Genomic DNA, 23,413 nt, shown 5'->3' with positions numbered 1-23,413 from the left:
AGTCTACTTGAGTTGAGCTCCAGCTAAACAAATGAGCCCGAGTCAAGCTCGAGTTCAAGCTAACTATAAATTAAGCAAAATTAACTTGATTAAACAAGAACTTTGACTCGACTCCACTTGTTTATACCCTACCATCAATAAGAAGTTTTCTCACACCGCCAGCCTCTTCCCTCCCATATCCACAAACAATTGCAGAAACAGGTAAAATAAAATACAAATAGTTCAATTTACCTGATATCAAATCTTAACTCAGTAGATGTGAGTTAATTGATTAAGAGAGAGAGTTTCTGAGTACGGGTCAAAGCCACTTCTTCTCCTTCACCATTTCACTAATCCATTAAAAAAAGGTAACATTCACTGAATAACAAGAGAGAAATAGGCAGAAATTTTGAGAAAGAAAGAAATAATGTCTTAATTACACTCTGTTATCTCTCTTATTGCACAACAATGCCAAAAATGTGTAACACCTAATGAATATTTACATGAGTGAGTAGGTCATGAAGACTTCTCTATGTTGAAAATGCACCCGAGTTTGTAAGCACAGATTGGGTTTATAGAAAGCTGAAATGTGAATCAAGTGTTCAGCTTGCAAATATTGACAAATTTTTCAACTGCATTACGATATTGGGTTCCCTGGAAATAGATGAAAAGTAAATTTAAAGATACAATTGGATTAACTACAGCGACCTGGATAGAAACTCACTGAAAGAGAGTAAAGATACTACAACAACAACAACAACATCAACATCAAGTCTTAGTCCCACTACGAGGGGAGGCTACATGAATCCTTTTTCTCCATTGTGTCATGTTAAAAGTCAAATTCTTATTTAAATCTAATAAGGAAAGATCATTTCTAATATTCTCTAATCATGTCTTTTTAAGTTAAGTATCTTTCTTAACACAAGTCAAATCTAATACCTTTACTTTCCAAACTGGGTCATCGGAAGGCTGCCGTTTTATGTGACCAAACCATCTAAGATGACTGTCTCTAACCTTATCTTCCACTAGAGCTACTCCAACCTTTTCACGAATATGCTCATTTCGTATCCTATCTCTAAGAGTAAAGCCACTCATCCACCTGAGCATCCTCATCTCTGCAACACTTAACTTAGTATTATGCTTATTTGAAACAGCTTTTCAGCATATGATAAGAATATGAGAGGAGTTAGGTCTACTACTTTCTCATAAAAAGGGGTACCCAAAAAACAATATAGTTACTTGATATAATAAAGTGACCGGTCATTTAATGATAATCTCATTAAATCTATAACGTCAGATTTTATGATAGGATTTGAGACAGTATATTGGGGTTTACCTTACAAGAATTATCACACAGCTAGCATTTTCAATTTTTAACCTTGGAAATAAATAATTATCGAAGCATCACTAAAAAAATGCACAAGAAAAAAACTAACCTCCCAGTATAGCTGTTTGCAGTCTGTGCACTGCCAAAATTCTATATCCTTGTTGAAGAGGCAGTTAGGAATGACTTGGAACCCTTTGGAAGCTTCTATAGCTTCCTCAAGTGTCAAGGGTTTTTGAAAGAAGCTACCGTTGCATTTTGTGCATCTTGACATGAGCTGTTCCTCAGAAATATTCAAGTGAAAGGTCTCAATCACCTGTCAAATGTACCAAACAGAAATCATCAGACCGCGGTCACGACTCGCGACCGTTATTCCCTGTTTGAGCTAAGAGAATCGAGATCTGACAAGTAAGAATGTTTAAGCAAATGTATTATGCTTTCAAGAGCCTGATATACCATTGGAGAAGGAATTGGAAGAGTAGAACAGAAAACTCTAGTACATACTGAAAGCACTATGAAAAGTCTAGAAGCCTGGCCTTGCTTGTTTAGTACTTTTACATGAAACAGAAATTGTGATATGTTATTTTACTATAGTAACTCAGTAAAACTGTACCAATCCAATTACTCCGTATTTGAATAATATAAGAAAAAAGCATTAAAATAATGTAACAATCAAAAGTTAAGCAACGCCAAGCGAATGTCTCGTAGCTGGAAAACAACATTCCAAGAGCTTTCATCCATCAAGTTAGTTAAAGTCAAGCGAAAATAATTGATATAACCAACCTAACACAATAAGAAAGATCTACCTTGCTGGGGTTACCAGCAATATATTCAGTAAGCAAAATGCAAATTCTCTTTCTAATTGGAAAAACAACTAAAACCGAAATACAAAAATTAAAAGACAAATATAATAGAATTGCTAATCAATTACCTCAAGCAGTTGGTCATTTTTTAGCAAACTCTTAATTCTGTACACTTGATTATTTGCTAAATACTGGTATTTCAGAAGTTTAGCATCTCGTGTTAGAAGCACTCTTTTTTCTTTGTATGCTTGATCCAGCAACTGTCTGAAAAGAATAAAATAAGTGAAAACAAGAATCAGGGAGATGACATATTTTAACTTGTAATATTGAACAACTATAAATCTGGTTCGTAGAAAGCACCTTGGCTCAGGTTTTCTGATGGATGGGACAGCAGCATCTATTCCAACACACCGTAGATGCCGTGCTAAACCTTCTACCTGGGTGTCATTACACTATTGTCAAACAACGACCATTGAAATATGATAAATGAAAATGTTTTAACAAATTCTGCATAATTGGAAGGAAAGAAAAATGATGGATTAAAAAAATGAAAATAGAGAATCAATCAAATAGGGCAGTGTTAAAAAAATGAAATAGATAGTTGATCAAATTAGGCAGTAATAGTACCTCCAAGTATATAACCTCAGCTAATTTTTATTATCAAAAAGAAAATACAGGACATAGAAGGACCAAGGCACCGGCCTATCGCGCGAATGTGGGTTTCTCAGGATACTAAATTTTTGTATTTTTTAATTAGATACAGATGGAAGGAAAGTACATTTTACTGAATTACTGGGAGTTGAATATAATAAGCTGAAGCTATGTAATAGAAGGTCCTGAGAATCGCAAGCATATTTCTTCACTTCTTGCTTCTCATTTTTATGCATGTGGTTGAACTGATAGGCTAAACATAATTGAAGTGTCATATTTTCTACTCCCAAGTCATGGATGAAAAAAGTAGAGGATTGCATTAGGTAGTCGACAGCCAGCGTAAAAATTATCGAATAATTATGACATTTGGCAGCCTTCCACTGCCCGGTTAGGAAAGTAGATGTATTAGATTTGGCTTATGTTAAAAAAGTAGAGATAGACCTAAAAAGACTTGGTTAGAAAATATTAGAAATGACCTTTCTTTATTAGATTTAAATGAGAATTTGACTCTTGGCAAACTCGAGTATTTCAATGTAAACCCAAAAACAAAATTCTGTAAGCCTTTTTACTTTTAGGTTAGAAGTGATGGTGCAAGTGAAGAAATTTTCATGCTCTGGTATTTAGTTTCCAATCATGGATCAGATCAAAATCTTCAGCAAGAGAACAGGCAAACAGAAATGATAAGAAACATGTTTATAATTGCTTCAACAGAGTTAAGGTGCATAAGCAACAAAATAAGCAATTGTTTGCAAGCCTGAAGGGACCATTCCTTCAATAAGGAAATAAATCAGAAACAATTGAAAAACACACACACAAAAAAAAATTTAGGCTATGAAAATTCTATTAAGAGATGAATGCAAGGAGAAACTAACAGATGCTATCATGAAAGCAAAATACATGTGACATCCCCTACCATAACATCACAAAGAAATTTTGAGCAGCCATCACCACCATATGCTGGATCCCAAGGTGGGAGGGCCTGCCAATTTCCATTAATTTCAAATTCCTCTTTCCTCTTGGTATTTACAGATGATTGTTCTCTTTTTCTCCTTGAAACCCTAGGTTTTCTGTCCGCTTCCTTCAAGTGAATTCTCTCACCATACATCTTGACAATGTCTAAGATGTGATCATCTATAAGATAACTAGTTTTACAAGAAGGCTGTGAGCTAGATCCCATCGCAGTATCCCCTAAAAGACTAATTGTTGGATAACATGATTTGATCATATCTGATGCACTGCAGAACTTAATCCTCACAACATTCTTGCATGAACTAGAATCCGTAAAGATTTCCTTCAGTCCACCAGTTGTTTTAGAGAAACTCAATTCCGTCAATAGGGATGATTCTTTTCCTGAGATTTCAAGGTGCATAAAGAAACAAATGATCGAATAAATAAACCGCATTAATAATTTAATACTAGAACAAAGAAGTTAATATGGCAAAAAATGAACATGCTACAGATTTGGAACTTTGGTAGGCAATCATAAGAGTTTTCTTTCAAAAGTGCAGGCATAATGTCACATTCGCATTCAGCTGCTATAGATGCATTTAAACAATACTAATATTTTTTTTTTGGACGGTTAGGGGAGTTGAGCCCAGATGAGATGAGAGGAATTTCTTCTGTCGACCACTCGGCCATAGACCCAATCTCCATACTAATAATTTAATACTAGAAAAAGAAAGTTAACATGGGCAAAAAATGAACATGCTACAGCTTTGTTTGCCAATCATAACGGTTTTCTTTCAAAAGTGCAACCATAATGGCACAACGTGACGTTCGGATTCAGCTGCTATATATACATTTAATTTGTTTGTATTTTGTTAAAGGGAATTCAAACCATCATTTGACCTCTCTTAACGAGTAAGGAAACAAAACTGATTGACTAACTTGATAGCCTTTTTCAAGTTTGGAACAAAATAAGATCATAATACAATTTCAAACTTGAAAAAGGCTATCAAAGACGGTAAATGCACACATGTATTATGATCTTAAATTGTATTATGATCTTATTAATGAGCAAACATTATGATCTTATTTTGTTCCAACTGAGCCTGCTCTCAAGCAAACATTATGATAAAAAAGGCTATCAAACTTGATAGCATTTACTTCCCACTGAGCCTGCTCTCCAAGACGGTAAATGCACACATGTATTCCACACAGTTTAAACGTATAAGTAAATGCTGATAATACAAAATGATCTGCTGAATAAATAGAAAGTACAGAAGCAGAAACATAACAATTAATGAGCAAACATTTAAGCAATTTAAGTCAAATCTTATCTCAAAGAAAGGGTTTAATTATTGCAAAATATAGCAACCAAGCATCTATCTAATAGATACATCAGGAAACATTGTCTGAGAAATAATGGCATACAACAAGTGAAGGCTAACCTATAAATGTACAAGGGAAAAAACGGGATTGGGCTTAAAAAAAATGAGCTAAAAAGGTGCTTGAATTCCAATAATGTCAAATACCGTCCCAGCCATCCTAGCCCTCTGTTAGACTGGTCTAGCCGGTCCATATGGGACCGGCTTACGCACAATAGAGGTGGAAGTTCCTCCATGGCCGATCAAACTGCCCAATTCAACAGAGCGAATTAGGAAGGTTTTAGGAGAAGTTTAGGAGGAAAATTTGAATATAAGGACTGTTTAGAGATTTCCTTTTGCATTGTATGCATTAAATAGTTTATTTTTCTACGGTTATGACTTCTTGAATTAGGCTGAAATTTGATCTCTCTCTTAGGTTTTGGGCTCTAGCAGCATCTAGAGATTTGGGAGAGTCGGATCTTCTTCTCCAATTGAAGATCCACTTCTATGTTGTATTTTCTTTCCTAAAACTTTCAATAAAAAGTGTTCTTGTATGTTCTTTTCCTAGTTTTCTTGTTTTTTTTTTTTTTTGAAATTGCTGAAATCTAATTTCAACCAAGGCTTTTCCTAAATCTCTACAAGAACCTCCTATCAACCTCCCTTAGATCTTGATCTTATGGCTAGGATGGGGATATGTGAGAGGCTCACATGGATCACGCCAATATCCTTCCATATTCAGTTGGTTGATTTAAAAAGGATTATATTAGGGCAATTATGCATGATTCTATAGCTGTTTGTTTCTTTATATAGATATCTTATATGCATCTATAAATAGGGATAGTCCCGTATAAAAACATTAAGACTTCTCCCTCTCTAATTTTTTGAATTTAACATAGTATCAGAGTCAAATTACCACCACTATCCTTCATTATCAGAATTATGAAAAAAATTGGTCATTCCACCAGCCTTCATTATCGGAATCACTAGAATATACAATTCGAAGGAAGAAGAGGAGTAAGGGCCTTCATTGTCGTTGGAGATAAAATGAGAGTTGAGCGATCCAAAACGCTCATACCCTCTGTTTCGTGCCTGCAACTAGAAAAAGTGGAGATGGTAGTCTCTCGTGCGTCCAATAGCACGGAGAGATTGAGGGGGAGGGCTCCTATTGCATGCATCTGGGGCGAACCGAGAGAAAGCCTCCTCTCGCATATGTGCGACTGCACGAGACGAGAAATCATTCGTCCAGACAGCGACCAGGGCCTCCTAGGAATGGCGGCATCGAGCTCAACTTTCGTTCCTGCATGCGACATCCAAAGTCGATCGAGCAAAAGTGAAAGAAGTTGAGTGCTGGACCTCCTCCTGTGATCAGACCAGAGGGATTAGAGGCCTCGCATGCGCCTGTACGGGGTCGATCGAACAGGAGTTTGTTCAAGTGGAGTCAGACGACTGATTTGCATTGGGCCAAAAACTGGCTCAATCGGATGGCTTGGGAAGGAGGAAATCTGCGTGGTGAGTGTTGAGCCACTTGAGACGTATTTTTTCTGTTGATGTCCCTGAAGCTTGTCACAAACTAAAAAATATAATTTTTTCTTTCTACTATCGTGCCTTCATTGTCAGCCTTCCCTTGAGAACCGAGAGGGAGACAGGCCCGAAGTATAATTGATCCACTTTCCCTGTCGTCCCACCACTGTCCTCTATTGCCATTTCAGGTATCTTGAGGGCTATTGTTCAACTTAGCATTCATTGCTACCTTGCATCTTGCAGGCTTGATTGATATAGCCTTCATTGCTATCATTTGTCGCAGCAATATTTGAAGCTAATTTCTCCCAAAGTTTTGACCAAATGGAGGACTCTATGATGCATTAAGGGACTTGATAGTTCTACCTTTTTGGGATTGGTTATCAACCTGGGAATGACAAATTTGTATTCCCCAGCTTGGGGGAGAGTGTCAAATACCGTCCCAGCCATCCTAGCCCTCCTTTGGCTCTTGATCTTATGGCTAGGATGAGTATCTGTGAGAGGTTCACCTAGATCACGTCAATCTCCTTCCATATTCGGGTGGCTGATTTAGGAAGTATTATTTTAGGGCAATTATGCATGATTCCGTAGTTATTTGTTTCTTTATTTAGATATCTTGTATAGATCTTGTGCAATAAAATTAAGCCTTTTTCCCTCTCCAAATTTCTAAATTTAACAAATAAGATGGTAGCTTTTAATTGATAAGCAATACCTATACTGTTTACGCCAATTAATCTTAGATTACGGCTATCAAAAAGTTCAGGGAATCAAGTAGCTTTAAAATGCCAGAACCTGGCCAAATTGTGAAATTAGCTGCATCACGTGAAGAAAAGACAGATCTAAGCATTGAACTTACTGCTTTTTTAAATCTATTACCACGTTAATATTCAAACTGTATTGATTAGGTTGAATGATACAACTGAAATTCCCAAAGGGCATCCCATCTTCCCAAAGTTCTATAATCCATCCAACATCACAAAAAGGGATATGATCTGATTAAAGGGAGCTTTCTTTCAAAGAAGAGAACGCTGTCAAAGCTATTAGCAACATACATGGACGGAAGAACACATACCACATAATCAAAAAGTAAGAAAAGAATCTGCTTAAAAACATGCAATTTACTCCAACTCAAATTCTCCTATAAAAAGTGGTCCAGTGTAAAATACCAAAATAAAATCATTATATTAAATTAAAAAAATAAGCTCCATTCATAAATCGCTTTTACTTAGGCAAAACAGAAAACAAGAGCCATATTCCAAACCATGGTTTAAAATTGCGCGATATGAGGCTCACCTTGAGGCCCGCCTTTGCGCAATTCCAGTGAAAAGCGCCTTGAGGCTTGCGCCTCAAGTTTTTTTTATAAGGCTTGCGCCTCAACTTGGTTGAGGCCCGCCTTAAGGCGCGCATCGCCTCACTGGCGTGAGGCTTACGCCTAACCCGATATATATTAAAACTTACATAAATCCTGAAGTAAAGCCGCAAACAAATCACAATTCGTGTACCCCCTAGTCGCAGCAACTTCCTCTCAACTTCCTTAACCTCTAACCCGTCGCCATTTTTTAACATATTATTTGAGTATTATATAAAAATTTACTTTTAACATTTATTTGCACTTAACACAAATTTTATATTATGAAGCTCACGCCTCAAAATGCCTTGAGGCTTACACCTCGCCTTACAAACAAAAAACAGCTCAATACCTAATTGCGCATTTTTAAACATGGTGATGACAGTGCTGATGACTTATGAGTTCTTATGTGATATGTCATTGCTATTTATTTTTGGAATTATATGTTAATGAAAAAAATACTGTGATTTGGGAAAGGAGTTTGAGTTGAACTATATTTCATGTTGTCTTATTATTGGGATATTTTGATTTCACTTCATATCTTCTGCATTTTTATGTTTTATATATTATTTACTCATTAGTATATACAAAATTTATCATTTTATGTTTATGCAATTTTTTGATTTTGAGTCTTACGCGTCAAAACGTCTTGAGGCTTACGCCTTGCCTCACGAACAAAAAATGCCTCAATAAACGATTATGCAATTTTAAACATTGTTCCAAACAAAGTAGCATACAATAAAGTTTCCTAGATGAGTTATTTCAATGCCAACCATTAATTTCATCTTAAAGGTTCACAATATGGTGTCATCAAACAACACACTTTATCAATCATTCCAAGAAAAAAAAGTGACAAAAGATGGATAGCAATCAAAGCTTTGGTTGTTTTTTGCAAAATGAGCCCCCGACTATATGTACGTGACTAATTTAAACAAATAATATCACATTTCTCCAATTTAGCCTCTTGACCATACAAAATTAAGCTAAAATGGCCCATGAACCCTAGGGACTAAATTGGGATAAATTTAGTATCATAACTTGGAGGAATTTTAAAAAGGAGCGTGTTTAAAATATAATTAAGTAAAATGAGCATAATTATTAAAAAATTTAAAAAGGAACAAATCCGCCAAACTATTTGGCGTAGTCATAAATGTGCCAAATGATTTGACGAGTTCTGAATGTGCCAAATCATTTGGCTTATTCAGCTGAAATAGGAGAGAGAAATGATTGGGAGAGAGAGACGGGTAGAGAAGACAAATTGGGAGAGAAAGAGAAATGAGAGGGAGGGAGAGATGTTGAGGTAGAAATGGATAGGAAGAGAGAAAGATTTAATATTATTTAAATAATAATTAAATATTATTTTAAATATAAAAAATTAGTTAAATCTCTCTCTCTCCCCATTCGTCTCTCCCTCCACATCTCTCTATCCCTTTGGGTTCTCTATCTCCCCATTTGTCTTCTCTCCCTGCCTCTCTCTCCTCTTCTCTCTCCAAATCTTTTCTCTCTCCTATTTCAACTAAATACGCCAAATGATTTGGCACATTTAGAACTCGCCAAAGCAATTGATATATTCAAGACTAAGCCAAACTATTTGACGAATTTGCTCCTTTTTAATTTTTTTAATAATCATGCTCCTTTTACTTAATTACATTTTAAACACGCTTCGTTTTTGAAATTTCTCCTCATAACTTCTACATGAAGAACAATTTTAAATCAATTTTATATATTCGAGGGACTAAATTAGAAAATTATAATACTATGGGATAAATTGACCACACAAGAATAACCGGGGGATTATTTTGAGATTTTAAGTTCATCAAGTTGAGCTATTCTAGAATCGCTTAAAGCTGGGTTATGGATTGGCGTTATAACTAGAAAGATGATAAATCAAAACAATTTCACTAACAGAATGTTTGTGCATATTAAATTATGGAATGAAAAATAATGTTAGTAGAGAAATAAAAAACTGCAAATAATCATAAGATTAAATTAGCTTTCAATTACTATTAAGCCTATGCATACTAGGTTTTTAATTTGGTCTACAGAGCAAGTAAAGTCTGATGATTTTTTACTTGTACAGTAAGCAAACAAAGGAGGTTAGAAGAATTACGAGCATGAACCTTCAGTAAGAAACTTCTGCTCAAACACGGCAAATATTTCAAGCAAGTAATATGCATCGGCGGCAGCGTATGATATTTGCCCTTCAGTTAGTGGACGGCAAGACCAGTCACTACATTGGAGTTCCTGAAGAAGAATGCTTTAGATGGAAACCATCTGCAGTAACATATAATATAACAAAAAGGAGAACAAAAACATCAAATACTTCAATAACTACAAACAGGCAGATAACATAAACAATAAAAATGCACTTCATGCACATGAAAAAGAATATATAGGTCATTAAAGCCCAAAGATTCCCATTACAACAGTCTAGTTCATGAAAAAGAAATCGCATTGCATCACTGAGTGGAGATACACGGAATAATCTTTTATCTGAATCCAAAACCTTCAATCCAGGAGGACTGACTTTGATGTCCACCATCTCCCGATGACACGCCTCGACGGAGTCGAGCTTTTTTGACGCAAGGGGAGAATGATGCGGAGCATGTTAGCTTAGAATGTTCCTTAGGTTATTTTATTTAGTTTGTTACAAGTCTTCTAGGATTCTCTAGGTTGTCTCTATTTGAGTATTATATATATGTGGAATGTGTTAGAGGAAAGGATCATATGATGAATATTATCTCTTTTTTGAAGCTTTAAGCTTGGTGTTATCTTTGTTCCCTAGATTGGGATTATCTTCTTCAAGCATCCTCTTCTTCCATTGATCCAATCTACATCAGTAATGGGCTAGAGAGAGGAGGTGACTATGGTGGGGAACCAAGAAGAATTTTTTGGGCCATGGTGGCAGACTGCTGCCACCATTGTAGTCTTAGTTGCCCCTCCATTCCCATGCAGTTTACTTATTAAAATTTGTTTGTAAACTTTTTTTATATAATTTTGCCAATTGACAATCCAAATCTTAGGAGAAAAGTCCATCCAATAAATATATAAACAATAAGGAGTTCAATGCCTTCATGCATTCAACATTTTAGAGCATAGTTGCAGAGCTTTGTGCTTCAAGAACAACCACTCATTTCTCCACTTTAAACACGTTTAAATTCTTCTTAGCACTTTTACGAGAAACAAAACCAAGCACACAAGCAAAAAAAATATCATCAAGTTCTTTTTCACTTTGCCAAAAAGGATCCACTTTTTTCAGCACCTAGATAGTAGCTTGACTTTTATTGTACTTAACTTTTGTAGGCATTTTGAAGTTCGATACAAACTTTTTTCTTATTTGAGCAAATCATAAATTATAAAAATTCTAGAATAAAAAGCACTGTTGAACTTTAAGTTCCTCCATTGGAATGGATAAAAAATCTTCACATTGCTCTATCGCTCTGGAAACAATCACCAAGCGAAGATTTGAATATTACCCATCATCTTCAATGTAACTGTTGAGGCAATCCATTCCCCGTGTTTCCTTCTTTCTTGATCCTATAATGCTCTATATTCAATTAGAGGATGATCCAAGAAAGTTAAACGATGAGAATTAGATGCACACCAGCAACTTTGGCAATATTAATATATCAGAAGAACACCTGAGACTTTAAAATATTTTTTTGATAGATTACGTCATAGATTCTTCTCTTTGGGAAAAGACAATAGACAGTATACAGAAAAGAAAGCTAAAACGACTTTAACCTTCATCCTTGTCAAAAAATAAATGTATAAAAAGATCATAATCCCACATGCATGTGTTGCTTATGCAAGTCTAGTGCTGTAATATGTAGACACGTGCCTCCCTTTTTGTTTTGCAAGGGAGATCGAGTGTTTGTGTGCATGTGTAGTCAACAAAGCAGCAATTGTATCAAGTACAAAAATAATTAGAAAAAACACATCGGAAACATAAGCAAAAGGAAACATTGGCGAAATATATCAAAGCTAACAAAAGAGCTGAACCTTGGATAGAGAGATGCTTAGTACTTCCCAACAAATAGTAGCCAAGCTTATGGTGTCCTTCGGAAACTTTTTCCCCCTATTAAGATATTTCATATGATAGTATATGCTAGTGATATCAATAAACGGTTCAATCTGTTACAAACAAGTACAAATAAAGTTAATAAACACTAAAACAGACAAAAAAAACAATAATACTCGAATATTCAAATTTACCATAAAGGTAAATTCCCGTAGAGTGGGATCTCTATAATACAGTGCTTAAATTGAAACTCATATAAATGTACTAAATATGACATTAAAAACAAGAAAAAGAAGATCATCATTAACATCTACAGTATCAAAATGCAACTTATATTCTGAACAGAAATCATGATAATGGAAATATATGTTGGATATTCAAAAGGTGTTTTGTTTTATAAGACACAAGTAACATGACTACTATATGTAGATATGTTAGGCCAAGGGAAAAAAGGAATATAATAAAGTATAATAAATAAATTAAAGTCATGGACCTTATATTAAATGGAATTTTCCATGCACCTTGCTTTTAAGGAAAAATCCCTTATATACACATATATATACATACACACACACGTGTGTGTGCGCGCACGCCCCCCCATGGGGCATGGGATATCATCATCATTAGCATTATCCCAACTATTTGAGTTCACTTTATGAATCCACATTTTCTACCATTTCTATATAGTATAGCAATAGGAGTTAAACCTGTTTTTTGACAAATCATTTTGAACTTATTTTCTTATTAACTAGCACTTCTCCTTCCTAATCATCAAACACTAATTATATCCACCCAACTAATGGGTGCATTTACTGTCCTTATTTATGCAATTATGCATGTCCAAACTACCTAACCATATTTTTAATTACCTTATCTTCAATATATATCACTTCAACTATTCCTCTAACATGATCATTTTTTTAAAATTTCTTCTTTCTAATTTTTTCACATTCATTTTAACTTAACATTCTCATTTTTATTTCATACAACCTAGCTACCAACAAATTTTTACTTGCCAACACTCCGAACCATACAATATCTAGATTAATAGCAGTTTAATAAAACTTAGCTTTTAGGTTTTCATGGTATTGTCTTATCGTATAATTCTCTTGAGATGCTTCACCATTTGTCACCATTCACTCTAGAAGGCATATTCTTGTTCCTTGGATCTATGCTCTAGGGTCTTCTATATCTGCATTTGGACTTATATTTTTTTAGTGATTTATAAATTTATTAATGTATGATTTATTTAAGTGGTTATAACATAGGTTTAATGTATAATCAGAGGGGTTAATCTTTTTTCATGAATTCTCTGTTACATTAGAGGTTCACTACACTTTAGTTTATACTTCTATAGTTTATTTTATATTTGATAATGAAATTTGAAAATCCTAGTTCTTTTTTTATTTTGGTTAAAACCCACGGAGGGGCCTTCGCATTAATTAAAAAGAAGATGAAAAGGCCCTTAAGGGGGATCTTCATCTCACTAATGCTCTGATGAGCTACAAAACAAATTAAAAGAAAACCCACGAGCTAAAAGTCCCCTCTAACCAGAATTACAAAATGACTTAGTAACATTATAGGGCGGCCAGGAGCCAGCATCCAAAAAAAGAAAGATATAATCAATCACTTTACGCACAATGTTCCTGCAAAAAATGTTGACCACAGCCACAAGACAAACCACATGTCCAATAAAATGGCTGCAATACAAAAAAAAATTGCATAATATACCATAGAAAAATAACAAAAACATATAGAGATTACAAACAATAAAACAGGCAATGTTATAGTAATTACAGAATTATTTATCCAAACTCCACCTATAATTAAGATAAGCAGTAATGCAAAAAATACGTTTGCAGATATTGAAGACCCTAGTGCATAGATCCAAAAAAAATACCTCGTACTTAAACCAATCACCTATGTATCACTATAGATTCTAGTAAGATTGGTTATTAATTGTAAATATCAAATGCATAATTTCAATTTAGCATGCACATCATTTTGTAATGTTTTCACCTTTAACAAAGATCCTATTATATTCATTTTGTTTTAACTAATTTGATGAAGTCTCTAAATATCATCTCTTGCTCTAATTATTCTATATAATTCCTTTTCTCCTTCATTAATACCAATCATGTTTTATAAATCATCTAAAGTTATTTTTTTTTCTTTGCATACTAAACTCTTTACAAAACCTCAAGCTTTCTTATAATCAATATCAACCTCCATATTATTTAATATAGCCTTTTAAAAAAATAACTCTTTTTCTTGATAATATTTCGTACTTCCTCACTACATCATTCAGTCACCTTAGTAGTATATGATATGTTTTAGAGTCTTCTAAAACATTTAAGACAATATTCTTAGTGGAATTAGTCCTCTTATCCCATCAAGTTTGGCTCAAACAAAACATTCCAATTTGCCCCCCTCAGTGACTTATTCTCTAAGAGATTACAAATTCTCATATTCTAAAGCTGTCACCCTATCCTAAGATAATTATTATTTTTAATTATTCTATTCATACTTCTAAAATATACATCTATAACTAGTACTTTATGTTTTGTGGTCCAACTCTCTCTTGGAATCATCTTAAAATCTTTGGAAAAAAATTTTCCTTCCTCCCTAGAAAAAGATGTTTATTTGTGGTTTGATGGCTCCACTTGTGTGATTGAGGGCACTTCTCATTTTAAAGCATGTCTTCATTTTGTAAGATCATAGACTATTATAAAATCAAATATAGCTTCTTTCATTGCATTGTTATCAGATATATTACACACATCATGATGCCTCTCATAAACCATCTCACTAGAATCTATATGCCCATTTTAAATTACCTTCAACTATCCTTTCTTCCTCAACTGAATGTTGTTAAGTTTATCCAGTTCTTCTCAAAACTTATTTTTTAAACTAGCTTCTAAAAATATCAAGAAGCGTAAGCATGAATCACATTTATAATGTATTTGTTGATAACTATCATAATAATAAATACTCTATCACTAAACTTATTCATAAATTATTTATCTTTTAAATCTTCTATGCTTATTACTATACTAATATAATTTATATTGTTAACCTTTCCGACAAACAATAATTTAAAAACTTCCAAAATGTACTTGAATTTTCCTATTTTCCATTTAATTTCTTATAAAAAATTATATTAATTTTCCTTCTAATCTTAGTGTCTACTAATCATCCTGTTCTTACATTCAAAATCCTCAAATTTCTTGTTATAGAGCTAAACTTTTTTAGACAAAATTAAACTCTTGCTTCTTTTTAACCATAATTAGGTTAAACTGCAGTGCATCACTTGCGAGTGACATCTTAGACAACCCATGGCTACTTTTACCTAAATTGAATTTACTTGTGAAATGTGATTTTAGGTTGATGTCCTAAAAAACTCTTACTTCTCACAACAATCATATTAGCTCATGGACTAATGCTTTGGAGAACGCCCTAACTCTAGCAAAATTTGGATTTCAATTTATTATATTGTTTTTTACTAAAATTTACAATTGGCTATCAACCTAATATCAAACCTCAATCTTTCTTATCTTAGTTTGGGACCAGCAATGATAATTTTCATGTGATATGTGAAATTAAATAAAAAGAATTTATTCCAATATATCCTCTCACTTATCCCCCCATACATCATTTCCTATAGGTTATTCATATAGCTCTTCCTTTTAGGAAATCATTTCCATGATGAGTTCAAAAACGTGTTCTCAAGCTCGGTGCTTAATGGGTAGTTTGGAGAGGCCGATAGAGAACTATTAATGGGAGAGCATATGATCAAAAATAGTTGACGTGAGGAGTTTGTTCAATGCACATGAAACAAAAGCATCAATAAAATATGAAAGTATTTAACTTGTAAGTTCATTCAATTGGAGCAAACTTCCAAGGTTTTTCGACTTGGAACTCCTAGGATCTCCTTCATCATTGATCCAATCTCCACAGCTCATAGTTTCACCCATATTTCAAGATAAAACACTAAAAAGTTCAAAATTTAGTTTTCATTTTGCAGATTTTGATTATAGGGCAGGGATTTAGATAACAGGTATAAGAACTTCAAGTAGGCATGGGTGGCATGAATAAGATTTACTGAAAGACGAGGAAAGACAGCTCATGTTATACATGATCCATATATAAAATTAAAAAATAAATCACTCACAAAAATATATATTAAAAAAAAACAAAGAATTGAAGAACATTTGTAAAATAAAAAGTTCCAACAACATTAACCAGCATATACCAAGTAAACCTAAGAAGATGCTAAGTTAAGCTTAAGTATAAGGCCCCAATCGGTCGTTTGAAGTTAGAAAATATGCTCTGAAAAGTATAAAATTTGATAGATTCATCATTTTGGTTGGATGGAGTTAGAAATTTAAATTGATTTTATGCAATCACAACTTCTCTGAAATCCCAGAAAAAAAAATAATCTTCTTTTCATATATAAAATTAGTAAAAACTAATCCATCATTTGTCTTAACATAATCCTCTATCAATAAGCAAAGTAATGAGCCCTAAATCGGCCTCCAAAATAGAAATGACGTATACTTTTAAATGGAATCAGCGAAAAAACAGAATTTTCAAGCTTAGTATAACGGGGTAACAACAGCTACCAGGACTTTCTGCAAATCTTAAACAAAAAGATGGAATGGAGGAAGATAGCGTAAAAGAGATACACTACCTTATCGAACCCAGAAAGGAAACCCTGGGAAAAGAAGGTAGAAGAAAGATAAGCCAGATCTTGCTTAAATCTGAATCCCAACTTAAGTACGGAGGGAGAGACGAACACCTCCCTAAGAAGCTCCCAGATGGTCGAAAGAGGTATCGATAGCAGGTCCACAAGGAAAACCAGCGATTTTCCAACAGCGTAGACTTCCGAATCGGACGCCGCACGACTGATCCTACAAGCGATTTGGAGAAGCGTGACCTTCGGAAAAGTCCGCTCGCCTCCATTGTCTTCGGAGCTTTCCGCAATCTGCCGCGATCTGACGGGCTTCCATTCGGCGTCGAGCGCGACGACGGAAGAATGGCAGAGCGCTGATTGGAAACGGTAGAACTCAGGCGAATCCGCCGATGTCACCATGAGGATTTCTAATGGCGGCGGGGGTTTTGGTTCAGGTTGGGCCATTGAGTTTTGCGGATTGAAATAAATATTCGTCGCGGCGGACATCCCCGGCGACGTCGTGCTGGTCGCCACCGTGTCTGTAGAGAATCGGAAGAGTCGATCGGAGCCGTGGGGACTTCGTTCGGATAGGATCTGCGATATGCTTAAGAAGTAAACTGCGATTTCTCAGTAGAACTTTGTCCGCCTCGTGGCTCATTCATTAGACAATTTCTTCAAAGGATATAGACAGAAAACTTTTTTCCTTGTAGACTCTTTTTTTTTTTTTTTTCTTAACTTATCTTTCTTTTTTTCTTTTTAGTTTTAAGTTGAAAAAAAAAAAAAAATAAATTAATTTCAAACAAATCTCCTAATTAACAAAAATTAAAAGAAATTATATGCAGTGAAGCCCAATGGGCTGGCCGGTTGCATCTTTTTAAAATTAGAGTATAGCCCATAGAAATTTAAAAATGTGTGTAAATTTATGATTAAACTTATTTAAAATAATAAAAAATAATAATTTTTAATGATATATAAAACTATTGAAAAAATGAGCACCTTAAGAAATAATATAAGGCTTTAATATATAAACTTAGAGAAACAAAATTCTCCTTCAATTAAGGGATAATATATCCTTTTATTTTAACATGTCATCTTATATTTTAATAATATACATAACACCTAAAACTATTGAAAATATATATTTAACACCTAAATTTCTATTTTTACTAATATACCACTAATACCCGTCTTTTAATAAATTTTAACATTCCGTTTAAACCTTCCATCAAAAATTACTATCAGCGATTGTCTTCCCCATCAATGACATTCTTTCATGGTGAATACAAGTATCTCATCGCTATAATAGATTAGTAGAATAGAATGAAAGGAGAATTTTAGGTGGTATAAAATATATAAGTTTAGGTGCTAAATATGCATTTTTAATAGTTTTAGGTATAAGTATGTAAAAATCCCTAAAAAATAATATTCGAGAATCTTACATTGCTGTCACAAATAATTGTGATATAATATTTATGATAATTATGCGGTCAATTTTTGTTTGTTGATTGAGAGCTTAGGCTATCAATTAAGATGTATTGAGTTTGCGACTTTTTTTACGTGTTACATATATGATTTGCATTTAATTCACTCAAAGTTAAAAAAAATTAAATAATTTGTTGAATTGATTTATCATCATTAAAGCCTTATGGTTTTGAGATATTATATGATTTAGACTTTGTTTGGGATAACTTTCATATTGCTTCTTAATGCAACTTTGTATTACAAAAAATTTAATTTTTGTACTAGAAAGCTGCTTAAGAAGCAGTAAGAAAGTCGTTCCAAACGAAGCCTTAGGCTTTGTTTAAGATAGCATTCATACAGCTTTATGAAGCGACTTTTTAGTTCAAAATTTTCCAATTCAAAAACCTTTTGTACTAAGAAACTACTTCATAAAGCAACAAGAAACTTATCACAAACAAAACCTTAGTTGATTGACGTGAGTTCAAATAAATTTGATAAGTGTAATTAATTGATAAATGTTTTAGGCTTTTTAATCGAATGAGCGAAATACAAATAAAAGCCATCTTCATGTTCATAGAAAATTCGAACAGAAAATTTCGGCCCAAAGTGGTTGAAATGGACACAATTCCTTCTCTTTAGAAAGCTCAATGGATTGGGCTAATAATGAGCTTCAATGTAGTGGGCTTCGGGCTGATTTATTAGAGGCCTTTATAATTTATTCTACCAATTATCGTATGCTAGTTTTTTTATCACTTTACCTTTAATTTGATTTCATTCTCAATATCAAATTGTATCCATTGTAAACAAAATATAAATTAATCTTAGATTTTTAAAAAAGAAACAAATCAATTCACTTTTAGTCGTCAATTTAAAAGAAATCATTAACTATATATTTATTATTGTAATAAATCAAAATCAGATGAACCAGGCTTATGCCTGTGAACTAGATCAACCTCAACTTACACAAGAGCTAAAATGTCGTACTCAAGCCTTAGCGTAGTGCCCCAACCTCAATCAACCTATAATCATCACTTGTAACCTTCCACTAGTCGAGGGCATCACGTCCTTCTCGACCATCAGTCACATCCTTCTTGTCGCTCTCTCTCTCTCTCTAATCCAGTTGATAAAGGAGGGGGGGAACCCCTTTTGATGCATTCTAGCCAGAAGAAACTCCCTAGAAACACAGTCAAATGCCTTTTTGATATCCAATTTAGCACAAATCATCTTAAATTGAGAAAAGTTTCTAGAGTGAAAAAGTATCTCGTTGGCAAGAATAACATTATCAGTGGAGACCCGATTTTGAATAAAACCAGATTGGTTTTCTTTAATAATCAGAGGCATAATAGGTTTCATTCTAAGAGCCAGAATTTTTGCAATTATTTTGTAAACCGTATTGCACAGGGAAATATGCCTGAAGTCAGAGATCTCTTCCGCATGATTTGATTTAGGAATCAAAGTGATGGCAGTTGCCTTAGCAGATTTTGGAATGTAGGCATTGTGATAAAAAGACTTCACAGCTTTGCAAAGTAAAGGTCCAGTAATAATCCAAGTGGATTTGAAGAATTCAGAATTAAAGCCATCCGGACCAGGAGAAGAATTGGAAGCACCAGCAAAAATAGCCTTCTTAATTTCTGCATCAGTAAAAGGAGTAGTGAGTGATAAAATATATTCAGGAGGAATGATTTTACCCACCGGGAAGTGAAGAATGTCAAAGGAATGCCTCCTAGGAGGGTTGTAAATCCTTTGAAAGTGGGAAATAGTGTTCTTGATAACATCATCATAAGAGACATCCGAATGAGACATAGCAAGTGAAATGGTAGCACTCCTATAATTTCTCCTAAGATGAATCTTAGAATATAGGAATTTGAGATCATCTTCCCCTCTAGAAAGCCATTTAGATTTTGCCCGTTGAGCAACCCAAGAGTACCAAGTAGAAGAAGCCTCAGCTAACTGCACATTAATAGTTTTAAGAGATTTGAAAATGCTCTCAATATCACATCCCTGATTTAATGATTTAAGACAATCCCTTTGTTCCCTGTAAAGGGAATCAATGTGAGAAGCTAGAGGCTTTGAGGATGCCCAGGATTCCTTCTTAATATTGGTTTTAAGTTGCTTAAGCATAGCACATAAAGCAGCAAAAGGTTGCCCCCTAGGCTTCACAGAAACATTAGCCAGTAGCAAATACCAAAAGTGTTGGGATTTTAACCAAAAATTCTTAAAAAGAAACCGATGCTGAAAATCAACAACAAAACCCGGGAGGAGCACAATAGGACAATGATCAGAACCAGCAGGAGATTTAATAACATAGTGAGACTTAGGATAAGCAGCCAACCAGTCCCCATTAACAAGCATACGGTCTAGCTTGATATGGATAGGATTCACCGATCTTTGATTGTACCAAGTATATGTATACCCCACAGAAGCTAAATCAAACAGATTAGTATCAAAAATAAGGGAGTTAAAATCAAACAGTTGATTTTGGTGAAGCACATTCCCCCCAATTTATCAGATGGATACCGGCAGCAGTTGAAATCACCCATTATAATCCACGGTATCCCCTGGCTGGGACAAATATTTCTAATCTCCTCCCAAAGAATCTTCCTTTCCTCCAAACTATTAGAGGCATAAACCACAACAAGCAAAAAAGGAGCATTATTCCCATAGTAAACCATACCAGCAACCAATTGACTGGAAATAAACAGAGGATTAAAGGTAATCCTACCAGAGTCCCACTTCACCCATATCCGCTCAGGATTTGCACAGTGAAAATTATTGCAGCTTTCTTCAAAATCAAACACCCGATGGGAGTTAAAGAAGAAGGAATCCAATAAAGAGGAAAGTTGAATTCTGTTTTCAAGAATACAGAGCATATCCAACCGAAGAGATTGGACAAGATTTTTGCAAAGTAATACTTTATCAGAGGAACAAAATCCTCTAATGTTCCACGCTCCAATGGATGGACTGGTCATTTGGATTTTGATTTTGGTGTGGGGGGCTTCTTAGCTCCTTTACCCCTGGTGGATTTGGGTAAGGGGTTAGATGTGGTCTTTGAAGAGGATTGCACATTTGTTTCATCAGCAACCGTAGGAACATCTTGAGTGGAGAGATCTACCTCCTCCCTAGTACCTTGTTCTTCACAATTCAGAAGAGAATCAAACTGATTTTTTGTGGGTATTGGGGGGTTATTGAATGAACTGGTAGACACCTGCTCCAAAATACCATTACATTCTTCAGTTGGAGAGTTTAGGTTAGGAATTACTATGCTGGGAGGATTAACCGGGATAGAAAGTGCCGGGATAGTCATAGGAGCAATGATACCAGAAGAGGAGGCAGTCACAATCCCAGTATCTATATCCGGCAAATTTCGAGTCTCAGAAGCTTGGGCAGTAGGAAAGGTAACTTGGGAAGGGACAATTCCAAGTGAGGAAGAGGCAAGTGCAGCAGTGGGAGCTGTACTGGTAGGGATTTGTTTTGGAGCTGTTCCGGAAGAGCGGGTTTGGGATGAAGGCCTCTGGGAGGAATTTTGCCTCCTGTGAGTCCTGGAGGTACTTCGGCCTCGAGGAGGTTGGGTTTCTTGTTGTGGTGGTTTAGGATTGGAAGGGCAAAAAGAGGTAGTATGAGCCATCGATTTGCAAGTAGCACATGGATTAGGTTTCCATTCATACTGGATTTTAAGATGATAAACAACATCTTCAATAGAAATGGGCACTGATTCAGGAAAATCAGAAGTAGTGGCAACTTGAACACACACCCTTGCATATGTCAACCTTGTTTTAGCAGCAGTAAGCGCATCCACAGATAGCGGAGTGCCAATTTTAGAGGCTATTTTCGAAATACCTTCCGAATTCCAGCAAACCAGAGGCAAATCAATAATCCTGACCCAAATCGGAACCGTGGAAAAATTTTCGCGAGTAGGTTGGAAATCTTTTGACCATTTTTGAAAAACAAAAGGTTTTCCATGAAAAAACCAAGCTCCCTTACTCCAAACCATTTCATAGTCCTCGGCATTAGAAAATTTCGAACGACAAGAACAAGGGAAGGAGAACAAGGCGGCTAGGGCACCACCTTATCTTAGAACTTATCTTTCTTTTTTTCTTTTTAGTTTTAAGTTGAAAAAAAAAAAAAATTTAATTAATTTCAAACAAATCTCCTAATTAACAAAAATTAAAAGAAATTATATGCAGTGAAGCCCAATGGGCTGGCCGGTTGCATCTTTTTAAAATTAGAGTATAGCCCATAGAAATTTAAAAATGTGTGTAAATTTATGATTAAACTTATTTAAAATAATAAAAAATAATAATTTTTAATGATATATAAAACTATTGAAAAAATGAGCACCTTAAGAAATAATATAAGGCTTTAATATATAAACTTAGTGAAACAAAATTCTCCTTCAATTAAGGGATAATATATCCTTTTATTTTAACATGTCATCTTATATTTTAATAATATACATAACATCTAAAACTATCGAAAATATATATTTAACACCTAAATTTCTATTTTTACTAATATACCACTAATACCCGTCTTTTAATAAATTTTAACATTCCGTTTAAACCTTCCATCAAAAATTACCATCAGCGATTGTCTTTCCCATCAATGGTATTCTTTCATAGTGAATACAAGTATCTTATCGCTTCAATGGAGTGGTAGAATAGAATGAAAGGAGAATTTTAGGTGGTATATTAATAAATATAGAAGTTTAGATGTTAAATATGTATTTTAATAGTTTTAGGTGTTATGTATGTAAAAATCCCTAAAAAATAATATTGGAGAATCTTACATGCTATCACAAATAATTGTGATGTAATATTTATGATAATTATGCGATCAATTTTTGTTTGTTGGTAGAGAGCTTAGGCTATCAATTAAAATGTATTGAGTTTGCAACTTTTATATGTGTTACATATATGATTTGCATTTAATTCACTCAAAGTTTAAAGAAAATTTATAATAATTTTTTGATTGATTTGTCATTATTAAAGCCTTATGGCTCTTTGAGATATTTTATGATTTAAGCTTTGTTTAGGATAACTTTTATATTGCTTCTTAAAGCAACTTTGTATTACAAAATTTTTAATTTTTGTACTAAAAAGCTGCTTAAGAAGCAATAAGAAAGTCGTTTCAAACGAAGTTTTAGGCTTTGTTTAAGAGTTCAAAATTTTCAAATTCAAAAACCGTTTGTACTAGGAAACTACTTCATAAAGCAACAAGAAAGTTATCCCAAATAAAACCTTAGTTGATTGACGTGAGTTCAAATAAATTGATGTGTAATTAATAGATAAATTTTTTAGGCTTTTTAATAGGATGAGCGAAATACAAATAAA

The 23,413-nt window shown here is 34.2% G+C and overlaps 1 protein-coding gene across 2 annotated transcripts; it reads right to left on the bottom strand.

Annotated features, from left to right (window-relative positions):
* Positions 1–292: 292 nt before the first annotated feature.
* LOC110094700 lies at positions 293–17,297 on the bottom strand. Of its 2 annotated transcripts, XM_028693229.1 has the most exons (9): positions 16,641–17,297; positions 11,932–12,063; positions 11,406–11,466; positions 10,050–10,172; positions 3,671–4,107; positions 2,467–2,543; positions 2,235–2,370; positions 1,416–1,619; positions 293–633 (listed from the first exon to the last, which is right to left on the bottom strand). In XM_028693229.1, exons 1-9 carry the CDS (start codon positions 17,127–17,129, stop codon positions 574–576), a joined length of 1,719 nt encoding a protein of 572 aa, XP_028549062.1. In that variant the 5' UTR covers positions 17,130–17,297; the 3' UTR covers positions 293–573. The 2 variants fall into 2 exon arrangements, with proteins under 2 accessions (XP_028549062.1, XP_020675655.2); XM_020819996.2 differs by lacking the exon at positions 11,406–11,466 and having other exon boundaries at positions 10,050–10,173.
* Between the last annotated feature and the right edge of the window lie 6,116 nt (positions 17,298–23,413).

Source organism: Dendrobium catenatum, unplaced genomic scaffold (assembly GCF_001605985.2).
Source record: "Dendrobium catenatum unplaced genomic scaffold, ASM160598v2 fragScaff_scaffold_243, whole genome shotgun sequence".
NCBI lineage: Eukaryota > Viridiplantae > Streptophyta > Magnoliopsida > Asparagales > Orchidaceae > Dendrobium > Dendrobium catenatum.
The sequence above is the reverse complement of the archived record's forward strand: the minus strand, read 5'-3'. Positions and strand labels throughout refer to the sequence as shown.